The sequence below is a fragment of the Microtus pennsylvanicus genome, chromosome 8 (genome assembly GCF_037038515.1).
Source record: "Microtus pennsylvanicus isolate mMicPen1 chromosome 8, mMicPen1.hap1, whole genome shotgun sequence".
Lineage (NCBI taxonomy): Eukaryota > Metazoa > Chordata > Mammalia > Rodentia > Cricetidae > Microtus > Microtus pennsylvanicus.
The window spans coordinates 63,399,830-63,414,019 of NC_134586.1; the positions used below are offsets into that span (position 1 = coordinate 63,399,830).

Consider the following 14,190-nt stretch of genomic DNA (forward strand, 5'->3'; position numbering starts at 1 on the left):
GAAAAAAAGGACTGAATTCATTATGGGTTATGGGAAAGGGAAATAATCTTTTACTTGCAGGTAGCTGAACATTTTTAGCCTTGAAATCACATTCAATGCCTATGCAACAAAACAACATAAGGATAATAAATATGAAACACCTTCACAGATGGAAATGGGAAAATGGCTTAGTGCCCTAAAGGCAGCATCACTTACCTCCAGGGAAGTACTGGGCTGCGCAGCACTGGTGGCCATGTATCTGCTGAACTGTTTGAACTGTTGGAGCCCATCCTCTACAGCCAGTGGCAGTAAGGTATGATGGGGTCTGTAACAACCTTCTACCTGCAGCATGCGCAGCTCTGAGATGCAGGTCTGCAACCTAACGAAGTTCCCTCTCACTTGCTGCAGAGAAAAGGGAATCAAAGACACAAATCTTTAGTAACCCAGTATGTTGGCTAGCTTCTGTCAAATCAACACAGACTTGAGTTACCTGGGAAGAAGAAACCACAATCGAGGAATTGCTTCCCTCAGATTTGTCTATTAGCTTGTCTATGTGGCATTTTCTTGATTAACGATTGATGTAGGAGGGCCTAGCCTCCTATGAGCTGTGACAACCCTGGACTGGTAGCTCTGAGTTGTGTAAAAAATTAGGCTGAGCCGGGCGGTGGTGGCGCACGCCTTTAATCCCAGCACTTGGGAGGCAGAGGCAGGCGGATCTCTGTGAGTTTGAGACCAACCTGGTCTACAAGAGCTAGTTCCAGAACAGGCTCCAAAGCCACAGAGAAACCCTGTCTCGAAAAACCAAAAAAAAAAAAAAAAAAAAAAAAAAAGGCTGAGAAAGCAAGGGGAGCAAGTCAGTAAGGAGCTTTCCTCCTAAACCAGGGAGTGGTGGTACACCCCTTTAATCCCAGCACTTGGTAGGCAGAGGCTAGTAGATTTCTGAGTTCAAGGCCAGCCTGGTCTACAGAGTGAGTTCCAGGGCTACACAAAGAAACCATGTCTTGAAAAATCAAAACAAAAAGAACTTTAGATTCCCTGAAGTGAAGTCTGGCAATTGAACTCGGGTCCTCTGAAAAAGCAGTGCGTGCTCTTAACTTGTGAGCCATCTCTCCAACCCCAACACTGTGTTTCATAGCTTTCAGAAAAATCACTGCACTGTGTACTTTATTTTCCCTTTTATATCCGCTTTTCTTGCCACACTAGGGAGACTTGAGCCTGCTGTGGCTTCTGTCCTCAGAACTCCATGTTTATCTGATTCCTTCAAATCGTCTCTCTAGCAGTATTGATTCCCTGCCTTCTCCTCCCTCTCCTGCTGCTCTCAGTACAGTCATCCATGGCGTCGCTCTTAGAACGTACTCTTACCTGCTGCGTGACATGATCAGATGCCAGCTACTGAGCATGACCAAGTAAGCACTACAGGCAGACCAGAGCATTCTGAACCCTAATACCTCATTGTAGACAATGCAACATTTCAATAATTCTTTATAATGGAAAATTTAAAGGAATTAGGAAGAGTTTCATTATAGGGACATTCCTCTGGAATCTTTCTTTGGGAGGGAAATTAATCATCTGGGTTAGAATTATTTATATTCATGTCACAATGGCTATAAAAGGAATTCTAATATTTTAATTATGAATTCTGTGTCATTACTCCTTATAAAAGGTTCAGAATTATTTGATGATACTAAAAAATTAAATGTGAGGGGTAATCTTGGGTCTGTCCTGGATATGTTCCCCCATTCAGTATTTTTCTGCATTTACATTTTGGGGTGTCCCTGCAGATAGGAAATGTCAGCTGTTTTTATTGTGCAGTAAAAATGGAGTTAAGAGCCTGTTTTCCTGTAGACTGGATTGTTGGTCCATCCATGATGTAGACATAATGTGGTCACATCATGCTTGCGATTTTCTTGAGTTTCTAACTAGCATTGAGTTTATTGTTCTCCAGGGAGGAAATTTTGGCTTGTCATCTTTCCTGAGTACTGGTGGGGAGTCCTAAGTTTTTTTTTTTTTTTTTTTTTTTTTTTTTTTTTTTTCAGGACTGACTACATGCAATGAAAAGGCTCTACCTGGCAGGTTTCATGGGGTAGTGGTGGAAGAGAAACAGCAGGTTCCATCCTGGATCTGGCAACAGCCAATTCCTCGAAGGACGTGGCCAAGGACTTAGGGTGCCCTGGCACAGGCTGTTCTTGGGAGATTTGTGTCCCTCACCCTGACACCTGCTCCTAGATCTCTGAGGCCTACGGCTACACTTTCCTCAAGGGCTTCTGTCAAGACTTCTTTCTGAGAGAAATGGAGAAATGAATACACTTTTCTCTAGCCTGACTTGGTTCTTTTCTACTGCTAGCCTTTCCTCTTTGCTTTCTCCAACCCCAGGTTGATAAGACCACCAAAGTGTTTTGTCTGGGGTTCATTCAACAGTGAGCCTGATCTGTGCCAATGTATTCATCTCTCAACCCTTCAGAGAAAAATGGAAAAACTGGGTGTGGATTGTTCCCACCTGTAATCCTAGCAGTCGGTGGAATAAATTGGAGGAATTGTCACAACTTTGAAGCCAGCTTGAACCAGATAGTGATCCTCAGGCCAGGCTGGTTGACAGAATAACACCATTGTAAGGTGTTTATTTCATTCTTTAATGAAATAAACAGTTACCACCAGCACCACCAACAGCAATCGGAATGGGGGAGCAGGCACTTTGCCCAGGTCACACTCTTGGCTACTCGCTTTCAGGAGACAATTAGCCTCAACCCATTCCTGTGGTTTTCCTTTGGCACTTGGCAGATCAGCTGTTTCCCAGCTTAGTGAAACACCTGACCACTTCAAGGTTTCTACTATAAAACTGCCCGCCTTTCCTAATGGAGGGATTAAGGGATCAACTGATTTAAAAACGGCCACGTATGCTGGGAGTAGCAGGGAGACAAAGCCACCTGAAGAAAAATTATCACAGCACTCGATACTGGCAAGTTTTTGTTTGCCTTCCAGATCACTATCCACTTTTCTCTCCCTGGTTTTGTATTCTTGGAGGCCAATCTCTAGGGACCAATTCCGTGTGTTTCCTCACACTCCTCCTTCTAAAAAAGCCTGTCCAATCGGAGGCACTAGCTGGGGATTTACCTGCGGGAGCCCCACGTACCAATGCTGTACTTAGGTGAGCTCAGGCTCTCCTCCACAGCAAAATTCATTGTCAAGGTCCTCGTACCTACTGCAGTGGTCCTGAATAAAATCTATGGCGCTTTAACAAGAGTCACTGTGCTTTCTTTAACAAAGGTCCCAGATTCCACAAGGCAGCTGTCTTGGGTGGCCTGGCTGAGGCCTGATTCTTTTGTTGACTCTGCCTAAACTGCCTTCACTTCTGCAAATATTCTCTTTCTGTATCTCTGAAAAATTTTCAGCTTGGATATGCCATCTGTTCTTGCCTGCAACTTGACTGACTTATATAGCTCCTTAAAGAGCTTCCTTTAAAAGGGAAAACGGGAATTCTCTTTCCATTCCCATATATAGTTCTTTTTCCTCTAGCTACCTAGGTCTCTTAGAAGCTCCAGAGCCCACTTCTAGACCCAAGAGGATGGCTGGCACCTGCCTGGTTTCCTCTTCTGTGCTGAGGCTTGGAAACTTAAGGGAGTAGACTGTGACAGCCCAAGGTTCCCCTCACTGTACTAAGTGATGAGTACAGTGTCCTGAGAAGTGTGTGTGTGCGCATGCGCGTGCGCGCGTGTGTGTGCCCGCGTGTGTGGAGGCCAGAGGTCAACCTCCAGTGTCACGCCTCAGACGCTGTCCTAGTTTGCTTTTTGTTGCTGTGATAAACACCACGACCAAAAGCGGCTTGGGGGAGGAAAGGGTTATTTTAATTTATAGCTTATGGTCCAGCACTGAGGGAAGCTGGGACAGGAACTCAGGAACCGAAGTGAAGACCTTGGAGGAGTGCTGCTCACTGACTTGCTCAGCTACCTGACTGGCTTACACAGTCCACCTGCCCAGGAAGGCACTGCCCACAGGAGGTTAGGTCCTCCTACAGCAGTTAGCAATCAAGAAAATGCTCCCACACGCCAATCTGAGGGAAGCAATTCTGCAGTGAAGGTTTCTTCTTCCTAGGTGTGTCAAGTTGACAATCAAGATTCGTCATTATAGGAGCCATCTCCCTTTTATTTTATCCTGTTGAGCCCGGTCTCCCTGGGAGCCGAGGCATGCTGACTGGACTGTGCTAGAGCACCAGGAACCCTCCTGTTTCTGCCTCCCCAGCTCTGGGGTAACAAGCACACACCACACCCAGCTTTTTATTCAAGGCTCAGGATCAAGCTCAGGTCCTCATCCTTGAGCCAGCAGGACCAGCTTTAATTGTGTGTGCTCATGCTCCAAACAGGCCCTTGAACTCAGTCTCAAGCTGGTGCAGGCAAGCTCCTTAACTGTGAACTACCTCCACAGCCTCTTGTCATGTGTTTCCTTTGGGTTACCCAGGCAAGAGGGTGCATCTGGTTCTTGTTGCTTTGCCTGGATGGAACAGTGACTTGTTTCGGATAAATGGAATGTGGAAGAAGCGAACTTTTTGTAGCCAGGACATAAAACATATCCTCTCTCCTCTCTCTCTCTCTCTCTCTCTCTCTCTCTCTCTCTCTCTCTCTCTCTCAACTGCTTGCGGAAGAGCTCAGATGAGAACATGCAAATAACTCTATGTGGAGATCCAGGTGGTGAGGAAACATGAACTTTTTTTCATCTGAATATTCTGCTTTAGAACCTGCTCCTCCAGCTCTAGTCAAGCTTCAGAAGACTACAATCATAGCTGCCATATTTAAAACAACCTCATGAGAAATTCCATGCCTGAGCCACCTACCTGAGCTGCTTGTACGTTTTTAACTCACAATAATCATGAAACAATAAATGTTTATTATGTTAAGACACCACATTTTCATATAATCTGGCAGAAAAAGTTAATGATCTGAGGAATCAAATTCTACTCAACTTGTAGAAAGTATCAATTGAACTCCTTAATTAATTTAATTTAATTTTTAAAAGATGTATTTATTTATTATGTATAGTGTTCTGTCTGCATGTATGCCTGCAGGCCAGAAGAGGGCATCAGATCTCATTACAGATGACTATGAGCCACCGTGTGGTTGATGGGAATTGAACTCAGGACCTCTGGAAGAGCAGGCAGTGCTCTTAACCACTGAGCCATCTCTCCAGCATCCCCTTAATTAATTTTTAATGATTTTCTATCCCAATCCAGCTGAAACAACAATGTACAGACAAACTCACTAGACTAATTACTTTGAGAGTTTATATAAAATCCTTTCCGACTGGGTGGTCTTGGAGACTGAGGTAGTTGGATCTCTGTGAGTTCTACACCAGCCTGGTCTACGTGAGCGAGTTCCAGGACAGTCATGGTGGTTACACAGAGAAACCCTTTCTAAGAAACAAACAATAACAACAACCCCCCACAAAAAAAACCCCAAAAACCTTTTCCTGTAGGATTCATTTTGAGACACAATACCCAGGTTCTATAAACCCAAAGTATAATCAAAGTAATCCAAGTATATTAAATTTTTACAAAGCTGTAACCCAAGAAGCATAAAATATAAAGCTGGCAAGAGGTCAATTGTGTTGGTTAGTGTTTTTTTCCTTCCTTCCCTTTTTTTTTTTTTTTTGTCAATTTGACAGAAGCTGGGGTAATCTTGGAAGAGGGAAGCTCAGTTGAGAAAATGCCTTCGTCAGACTAGCCTGTAGGACATTTTCCTGATTGACACTTGACATGGAACGGCCGACCCATTGTGGATGGTGCCATTCCTAGGCAGCTTGGTCCTGACTTGTATAAGAGAGCAGACTGGCAAGCCTTGAGGAACAAATCAGAAAGCAGCACTCCTCCATGGCTTCTCCTTCAGTTCCTGCCCTGACTTCCCTTCAGGAGGGACTGTGATCCGAACATGTAAGTCCAACAAACCTTTTTTCTCTGTGAACAAGAACTCCTGAGGAGAAGCTGTGTCTTCAGAGACTGACTGACTGCTTAGAATTTCAGTACCACATAAAGATTGGAATGTTGCAAGTCCAAAGGCTAATAACCTTATTGTGGACTAGTTCTAGCCCTCTGGAAACCATTCCTTGCCCGCCTCTGTGTGGCCATTAACATCTTATGACGAATAGAGTAAAGCCTTTAGTATCTATTAACTTAGCAGACCACTGAGCTTCTACCAATTCAGACTAAGAACAACATTAGATAAACTCTTGGGCCTACAGTAAAGCTTCCCCCACCTGTCTGTAACAGTATTCAGGTAAATCCATCAGTTTATTTTTAACTTGCCTTGATTTATAATTTTTTTTGTCCTATAAAACTTCCTAAAACTGCTTCCACATTGGAACATGTAATTTGGGGTAACTTGAATTTGTGTTCCCTGACTCTGGTCACTCAAAATGGCTTCAGCATAAACTATCTTATTCCCTTTAAGACAAGAACTGTAGTTTTTGCACCGACCCGTCCAAGTTGCTTCTGGTCATGGTGTTTGATCACAGCAGTAGAAAGCAAACCCAAACAGATGTGTATTATTTCCATACCTTATAGTACCGAAAGAGATATTATATTCCCACTTTGAATGAGGAGCATGAGACATTAATTAAAAAACGAGTGGATTCTAGTTCAGTCTTACACACACAATCAGTAACAAGTCTGTGAAATTCCTTCCTTTGGTTACCGTAAAGACAAAATATATGTCCACTGAATTAGCAGCAAGAGTGACTCAAAGAAGGCTTTTGTAATTTTGAATTATGTTGTGATTTTGAATTCTGTCTAAGACAACAGGAAGACATGAATTTTCTTTGAGGAGGAGAGTAGTTAACTGTGCGGGAGCTTTGTAAAGACAATGGTCTCAGCCACTCCTTCTAGATCCTTAAGTGTTTTACCTGAAGGAATTAAAGTTTCAACCAAGTGTAGCACAGGGAAAATAGTTTCTGTTTTGCAGTTAGGATTTTCTGAGCAGAGAGAATTAGGGCCTTGAGTTTCGCCCCAGGACAAGTTCTGGAGAAACAGAGTGACTGAATAGCCAGACCTCCAAAGAGATTTAGAAACTTCTCTAAGTGTTTACATTTCAAAGAGGGCAAAAGGATCTAGCTGTTTACATTTCAAGGAACTGCAGCTGCCTAGGTCTCTGCTCTCTCCTGGAGGAGAGGGATGGTATGCAGCCTTTTTCAACCCCCAAATTACCAGCTCAGAGACTTTCCTCTGGCAGCACCCCTCCCCTCAGGATGACTACTGGTTCAAGTGGGCTGACTAGAAACGAGGGACCAATGTGGTTTTCACTGTAGGTGATAACAACTGCGGGCTCTGCTGCGGAAATCTCATTTGCTTTCGGGGTACCATGAGTACAGACAGACTTACCACAAACGGGAGGACACACTCATGTTGGTTTTGTACTGTGTATAAGCTGAACAGAGACATGCGGCTGGGGCCCATCAAATTGCAGGCGATGGAGAAGAAGTTCTGTAAGGCCTCACAGAGGTTGGGGCAGATGTGGGCCCAGGAGGGTGCAGCGATGTGCACAATGAGCAGCCTCGGGGGTTGGGGACTTATCTTCGTGGTAGGAGCGGTCCCTCTACTACCAGTTCTCCTTCGATTCATGGCAGCCACACCAGGGCGGAACTGTAGCCACCACTTGAATAACTGATAGTTCTAAACCTACAGGAAAAGAAAAAGAAACGACTGGCTTTCATAAAACGGGATCACTCTAATATGTAAATGGACCACATTTTAAAAAATCCATTCTTCGGTTGAGGGGCATCTAGGTTGTTTCCAGGTTCTGGCTATTACAAATAATGCTGCTATGGACATAGTTGAACAAATGTCTTTCAGTAGGCTGCCTTTTTGTCTTATTGATTTGTGTCCTTTGCTTTACAGAAGCTTCTCAGTTTCAGGAGGTCCCATTTGTTTATTGTTGCTCTCAGTGTCTGTGCTACTGGCGTTATATTTAGGAAGTGGTCTCCTGTGCCCATGCATTGAAGGCTACTTCCCACTTTCTCTTCTATCAGGTTCAGTGTGGTTGGATTTGTAATGAAGTCTTTAATCCACTTGTGCATGGGGATAGATAGGGATCTATTTTCATTATTCTACATTCAAATCAAAACAACTCTGAGGTACCATCTTACACCAGTCAGAATGGCTAAGATCAAAAACACCAGTTATATATGAACTGCTAAGCTCAGGATCACACAGATGACCCTACTTGAACTCTGTGGGACACCAAACAAAACAAAAACTAGTAAACATGGGAAAGAGGAAGGAAATAAGAGAAGACGATAGGGTGGAGAGTAACCAGAATGCATTATACACATATATAAAATTGTCAAAAAACATTTTTTGTTAATAAAAAGGAGAAAAGTAAGATTGTTGTTCCTTTGCCGAACTACAGTTCCCAGCATTCTCCTGGATACGGACATTTCCCAGAAGCCTTTGCATTCCCCGTTAAAAGCGAAGGTCTTTACGAGTTCGCCCTCTTTTCCCTTCCCCCCTTGTTCTCCTAGTGTTTCACACACCTGTACCTGCCTGTTGCCCCTCCCCCCATTAAAGTGCACCCACGTGGGACCGCCGCATGTCTGTGTCTTTTCCTCGCGTAACCGCCTCCGCTTTTACATTACAGCCAAGCCAGGATTTTATTATTTAACAACAAAGATAATTTTTATTCGTGAACTTAGATATAAAAGTCCCAAACAAGAGAGGAATATTAAAGATAGGAGCATGTGAAAAGAATAACTCATCATGGACTGGAGAGATGGTTCAGCAGTAAAGAGCACTTGTTGCTCATCCAGAGGACCCAAGTTCATTCCCAGCACCTATGATAGCCCATAACTGTGTGAATACCAGTCCCTGGGGATCTGCATCCTCTGCAGGCCTTTTCAAGCACCAGACACACTCATGTGGTGCACAGACACACATGCAGGCATAACCTTATACACATGACATAAAAATAACATATTATAACCAAATTAGGTTTATTTCAGAAGCATAATGTTAGTTAGGAATGGTAGCTTACACACACCTCTAACCTCAGCATTTGGGAGGCTGGGGCAGGAGGATTGCTTCTAGTTTGAGGCTGACTTGGGTTACAGAGTAAGAAAAACTAGTCTTAAAAGAAAGAAACCAGAGAACCTAATGATGTGGGATGTCCCTTTGTATGCTGTGAATATATTTCATTATAGTTGGTTAATAAAAAAGTTACTTTGGCCTATGGCAGGGCAGAATGTAGTTAGGTGGGAAATCCAAACAGACACAGGGAAAAAGAAGGCAGATTCAAGGGAGACACCAGCAGCCGCCAGAGAAGCAAGATGTGAGGTAACAAGCCAAGGGCCTTGTGGTAAAATATAGACTAATATAAATGGGTTAATTTAAGATGGAAAAGCTAGTTAGCAAAAATCCTGAGCCCTCAGCCAACCAGTTTGTAATTAATATCAAGCCTCAGAGTGGGTATTTGGGAACTGGCAGGAGAGAAACCTCCAGTTTCAACCCAAATTTAATAAAACACAATAATAATAATAATAATAATTTGTTACATTGGAAGATTAAACGGAAAAATTATATGATCATTTATAGATGTGCAAAACTTTTTGTTAAAATCCAGTATTCATGCATAACAAAGTCCCTTAGTGACTCGGAATAGAATAGTCTGATTAAAACATGTTAGTAAAAACTTAGAGCAGCAAGTCATGGTGGCTCATGCCTATAATCCTACCAGGGGTGAGGGTGAGGCGGGAAGATTGAGGCCTGGCTGGGCTATTTTGTGAGCTTTAGGACAGACTAATCTAACATTGATTCCATCTCAAAAAAGTCTAGCATACCTAGGCCTATAGCATGCATCTGTAACCATGAGGAGAGGCAGGTGGTTGATGCGTTTGGGACCAGCTGGGGATTTGTGTTAGTCTTTTGATACTGAGTGAGACTTTGCATAATAAAAACAACCACCACCAAAACAAAGACCCCAGAGCAAATACCGCTCTATATTTTTAGATGGCAAATTGAACCTAGGGCCTCACCCACACAGCAACTATGATGTCTTCTACCACTAAGACACATCCCCAGCCACATGAGTACACATATATGTACACGTGTTTTCATGCACATGTGTGCATGTGTGAAGGACATAAGATGATCTCTGGTGCCATTCCTCAGGAGTCACCCAACTGATTATTTGTAACAGGGACTGAGATTGAGACCTTAGGCTTGCTGATTAAGTTGGCCATCGAATCCCAAGAATCCATACCTTTCTGCCTTTACAGTGCTGGGATTCCAAGTGCACGTAATCATGTGTGGCTTCTTATATGGGTACTGAGGATCCCAATTTGGCAAGCCGTTTACTGATTAAGCTATTTTGGTCTCACAATCATTCTTTTTTTAAAAAGGGTTGTTTTCGTTGTATGTGCATGGGTGTTTTCCCTACGTGTATGTGTGTGTGAGGGTGCCAGATCTCTAGAACTGAATTCAGACAGTTGTGAATGATCCATGTAGATCCGGGGAATTGAACCTGGGTCCTCTGGAAGAGCAGTAGTACTCTCAACCACTGAGCCATCTCTGCAGCAACACAATCATTGCCCCACCCCCAGGAACTAAACGTGAGTCTTCATTGGCCACAGTTACTTGAGGGGAATGAAGAAGGTGGGGGGGGGAGTGAGTGGCATGGATACCAAGCCGGCCCTGTTTCACTGATTTGGAGGTGATAAAGAACTAGCCCAGGTAGTGACCAATTGTCTCTGGTTTGATTTCCACCTGACTGAAGATCTTACCGTTGTGCATGCCCACCATGCTGCCAACCATCTTCTGGCAGAATGATCATGTCTCTGAGGTAGGTCTTCACCACCTTGGGTTTCGCTGTGGGTGATGCCTCCTTCTCTGGTGGTTGAGTTGAGAGTGCTGTTTCTGCAGCAGGCCACTGTTCAGGCACTGCCTCTATAGGGCCTGTACAACTACATCAGCTGCTTATGGGATAAGTGCAGTGGTTGGTCCAGGTCCACACCGCAGTAGGTGGACTTGCAGAAGGTTCACTTCTGCTGCTCTACGTCAGCCATCTTGGCAGCTGCTCTGAAAAGGAAGTGCTGGCTGTGTCTGCACAGTTCAACAATTATTCTTCATAGTTTTTCCCCACGAGATGAAGATGACAGTTTTCTCTATGAGATGAAGCACTTACTACAATCACCCCCATTTAATACCACAGTGAAGGTGGCAACAAAGCAAAGCAAATAAATAAAAGGTAGTACAGGTAGGTATGGTGACACAAGCCTTCAGAGGTTGAGGCAGGAGGATCTGAGTTCACGGTCAACCTGGGATACACAGTGACATCCTGTCACAAATAAACATTTAATTTTTGACGTTTTATCCCCTACTGTATAGAATTATAATTGACCTTATCCTTCATTTCAGACAGGGGCTTGCTTTATGTGGGTTGCCCCTCTGTATGCTGTGAATATGTTTTATCACCATTGGTTAATAGAGAAGCTGCTTTGGCCTATGGCAGGGAAGAATATAGTTATGTGGAATACAGGGAAAAAGAAGGTGGAGTCGAGGAAGAAGCAAGCAGCCACAGGAGAAGCAAGATGTAAGGTAGCACCACGGCCATGTGGCAATACATAGATTGATAAAAATGAGTTAATTTAAATTGTAAGAGCTAGTTAATAATAAGCCTGAGCTAATAGGCCAATCAGTTTGTAATTAGTATTAAGCCTCTGAGTGGTTATTTTAAGAGTTGCTGCGAGACCAGGCAAGACAAGAAACCTCCAGTTACAACTTGCTAAATCATCCCAAGCAGGTCTGGACTCAATCTGTGGCCCACGCTGTCCTTGAACATGATGCCTTCCTGCCTCAGTCTCCCCAGTAGTTGTGATTACATGCCTGACTTGAAAGTACTCTTTGAAATCTTAAATTCAATTTTATTACTATTGTGTTCGTGTATGGATGATGCTCCACATGTATACAGAGGTCAGCGGACTAACTTTGTGCAGTTGGCTCTCTTTCCACTTTTATGTGCGTTCTGGGGACTGAATTTGAGGCAAGTGTCTTTACCCACTGAATCATTTTACTAACTCTGGCTTGAAAGCACTCTAGGAACCAGAAATCCAGATCAATGCCTAATGTATTTACCAAGAAAGTGATGATAGTATTTAATCTTTTAGCTGCACTTTTAAAGTAGTGCCTGGCTTAGCAGCCTGAAGCAGGAGGATTATCACAAGATCGAGGCCAGATAAAACTACAGAGTGAGACCGCCTCAAAAACAAACAAAATAAAAATGAACAAATAAACCGGTGTACAAGGCCAATTCTAAATGGAACGTTCTATTTGAAGGTGACATATATATTGATACAGAAAAAATAGGTACCCAGGAGGCTCATTTACTACCTCTAGACTATTTTCCTTCATATATATGAAAACATCATTTTATTCTTTCTATCTATCTATCTATCTATCTATCTATCTATCTATCTATCTATCTATCATCTATCTATCTGAAACAAGGTCTCACTTTGTAGTCCAAGTTGACCTTAAACTCACATTGTTTCTGCCCCCTCAGTTTCCCAAATGTTGGGGTTACAGAGGTGAGCCACCATGTTCAGTTTCAAAACATCACCTTAGACATAGGCAGTCTGCACTTTGTACAGTTCCACTACACACCAATTTCAGCTGCTACTTCAGGGTTGGTCATTAACATTATCCCATCAGAACAATTCAGGCATCAGGTTGCTGTGCAGAACTAATCAAGTAATTACATAAATCATTATAGCCATAATAGATGTATATCAATCACAATGATCAGTGAACAATTATATAACTCCTTTTTTTTTTTTTTTTGGTTTTTCGAGACAGGGTTTCTCTGTGGCTTTGGAGCCTGTCCTGGAACTAGCTCTGTAGACCAGGCTGGTCTCGAACTCACAGAGATCCACCTGCCTCTGCCTCCCGAGTGCTGGGATTAAAGGCGTGCACCACCACCGCCTGGCGTATATAACTCCTTTTAAAGTCTCTCAGCGAATGGTCATTGCGGGGTCCAGACAGCAAAGCAAGGAAGTGTGTTGCTCCTTCGCTCTTTGTGACTAGTCTGTGTGGAGTTTTATAGGAAATCGGTTATGATGAAAGGGATGTAGATATTGCAGGAGAAAGTGCCGCTAGCAAAACCATTACAGAGTGCTCCGGAAAATGTTCAAGCAGATCCAAACATAGGGATCTAACAATTTTCTGAGGAGTAGAGAAAAGTGTGGTCTATTGTAAATTATCCTGTGAGAAGAAAGAAAGCCCAAGGCATTGTTCAGACCACTGAAGTTTGTTTGTTGTTATTGTTTAAGACAGATCCCACTCTCTATAGCCCAGGTTGGCATTGAACCCTTGTCCTCCTGATACCTTCAAAGTATTGAGATGACAGGGTGATGACATCACACCCAATGTCCAGAAGCTGTTTCTCCCCTTTTGAAGACAAACAAAACATTTTCAATGTTACTGGTGCTTTCAGTTATAGCATGTGAATATCAGCTCTTCATTCTCCTAAAGACGTCCACAGGAAGGGAGCGTTCGGTGTTCCCCACTGATTGATTGGCTCTGTGTTACAGGTGGTCCAGTTGTTATTTTTTTTAGGTCAGTATGAAGTCATTCTAATAAAAATGTTGTCTATCTTCTCACACATCTGTCTTGCTTTGTTTTAGGGAATGGATTGTGATTCATTCCAATGCAAGTAAAATATCACAAAATACTTACAGGAAAGTATTACAAATAAACACAAAGTCGAGATGAAATACGGCGGGGAGATGACTCAGTGGGCAAAGTGCTTGCTGAACAAGCCTGGCAACTTGGAATGTGAATCCCTGAAACCAACCGAAAGATGACATGGCACTCCTGCTAGCCCAGTTACCTCAACACAGGAAGCAGAGACACGAGACTTCCCAGAAGCCTTTGAGCCAGCTTGCTTAGCATATGTACTACGAACAACAAAAAGAAACCCTGTTTCACACAGGATGGAAAGTAAGAACCAACATCTGAGATTGTTCTTTGACCTTCACACTCAAGTGGTGTGTTTGCATACAAACGAACATGCACACACACATATATCATACAGATAAACATACACCACACACACAAAACGAGAAAAAAAAGACAAAGATGAAATAAGCTTTTTTTTCCCTCAGAAATCTTTAGTGCCCATAGTTTACAAGAGCAGTTTAAGCTTCTTCTGCTTACAAAATTCCCAAGAAATGGAGGGAAAAATG

The 14,190-nt window shown here is 43.1% G+C and overlaps 1 protein-coding gene and 1 pseudogene across 1 annotated transcript in view; both read right to left on the reverse strand.

Annotated features, from left to right (window-relative positions):
• M1ap (meiosis 1 associated protein) overlaps positions 1 to 7,579 on the reverse strand; it is an 80,864-nt gene extending 73,285 nt beyond the window's left edge. Inside the window, exons 1-2 of the mRNA XM_075982034.1 lie at positions 7,340 to 7,579; positions 196 to 381 (exon numbers count right to left, since the gene is read on the reverse strand). Coding sequence (XP_075838149.1) covers positions 196 to 381; positions 7,340 to 7,579 — 426 coding nt within the window. The remainder of the gene's footprint in view (positions 1 to 195; positions 382 to 7,339) is intronic.
• Positions 7,580 to 10,501: 2,922 nt separating this feature from the next.
• LOC142855342 (small ribosomal subunit protein uS19 pseudogene) lies at positions 10,502 to 11,013 on the reverse strand (annotated as a pseudogene).
• Positions 11,014 to 14,190: the final 3,177 nt, after the last annotated feature.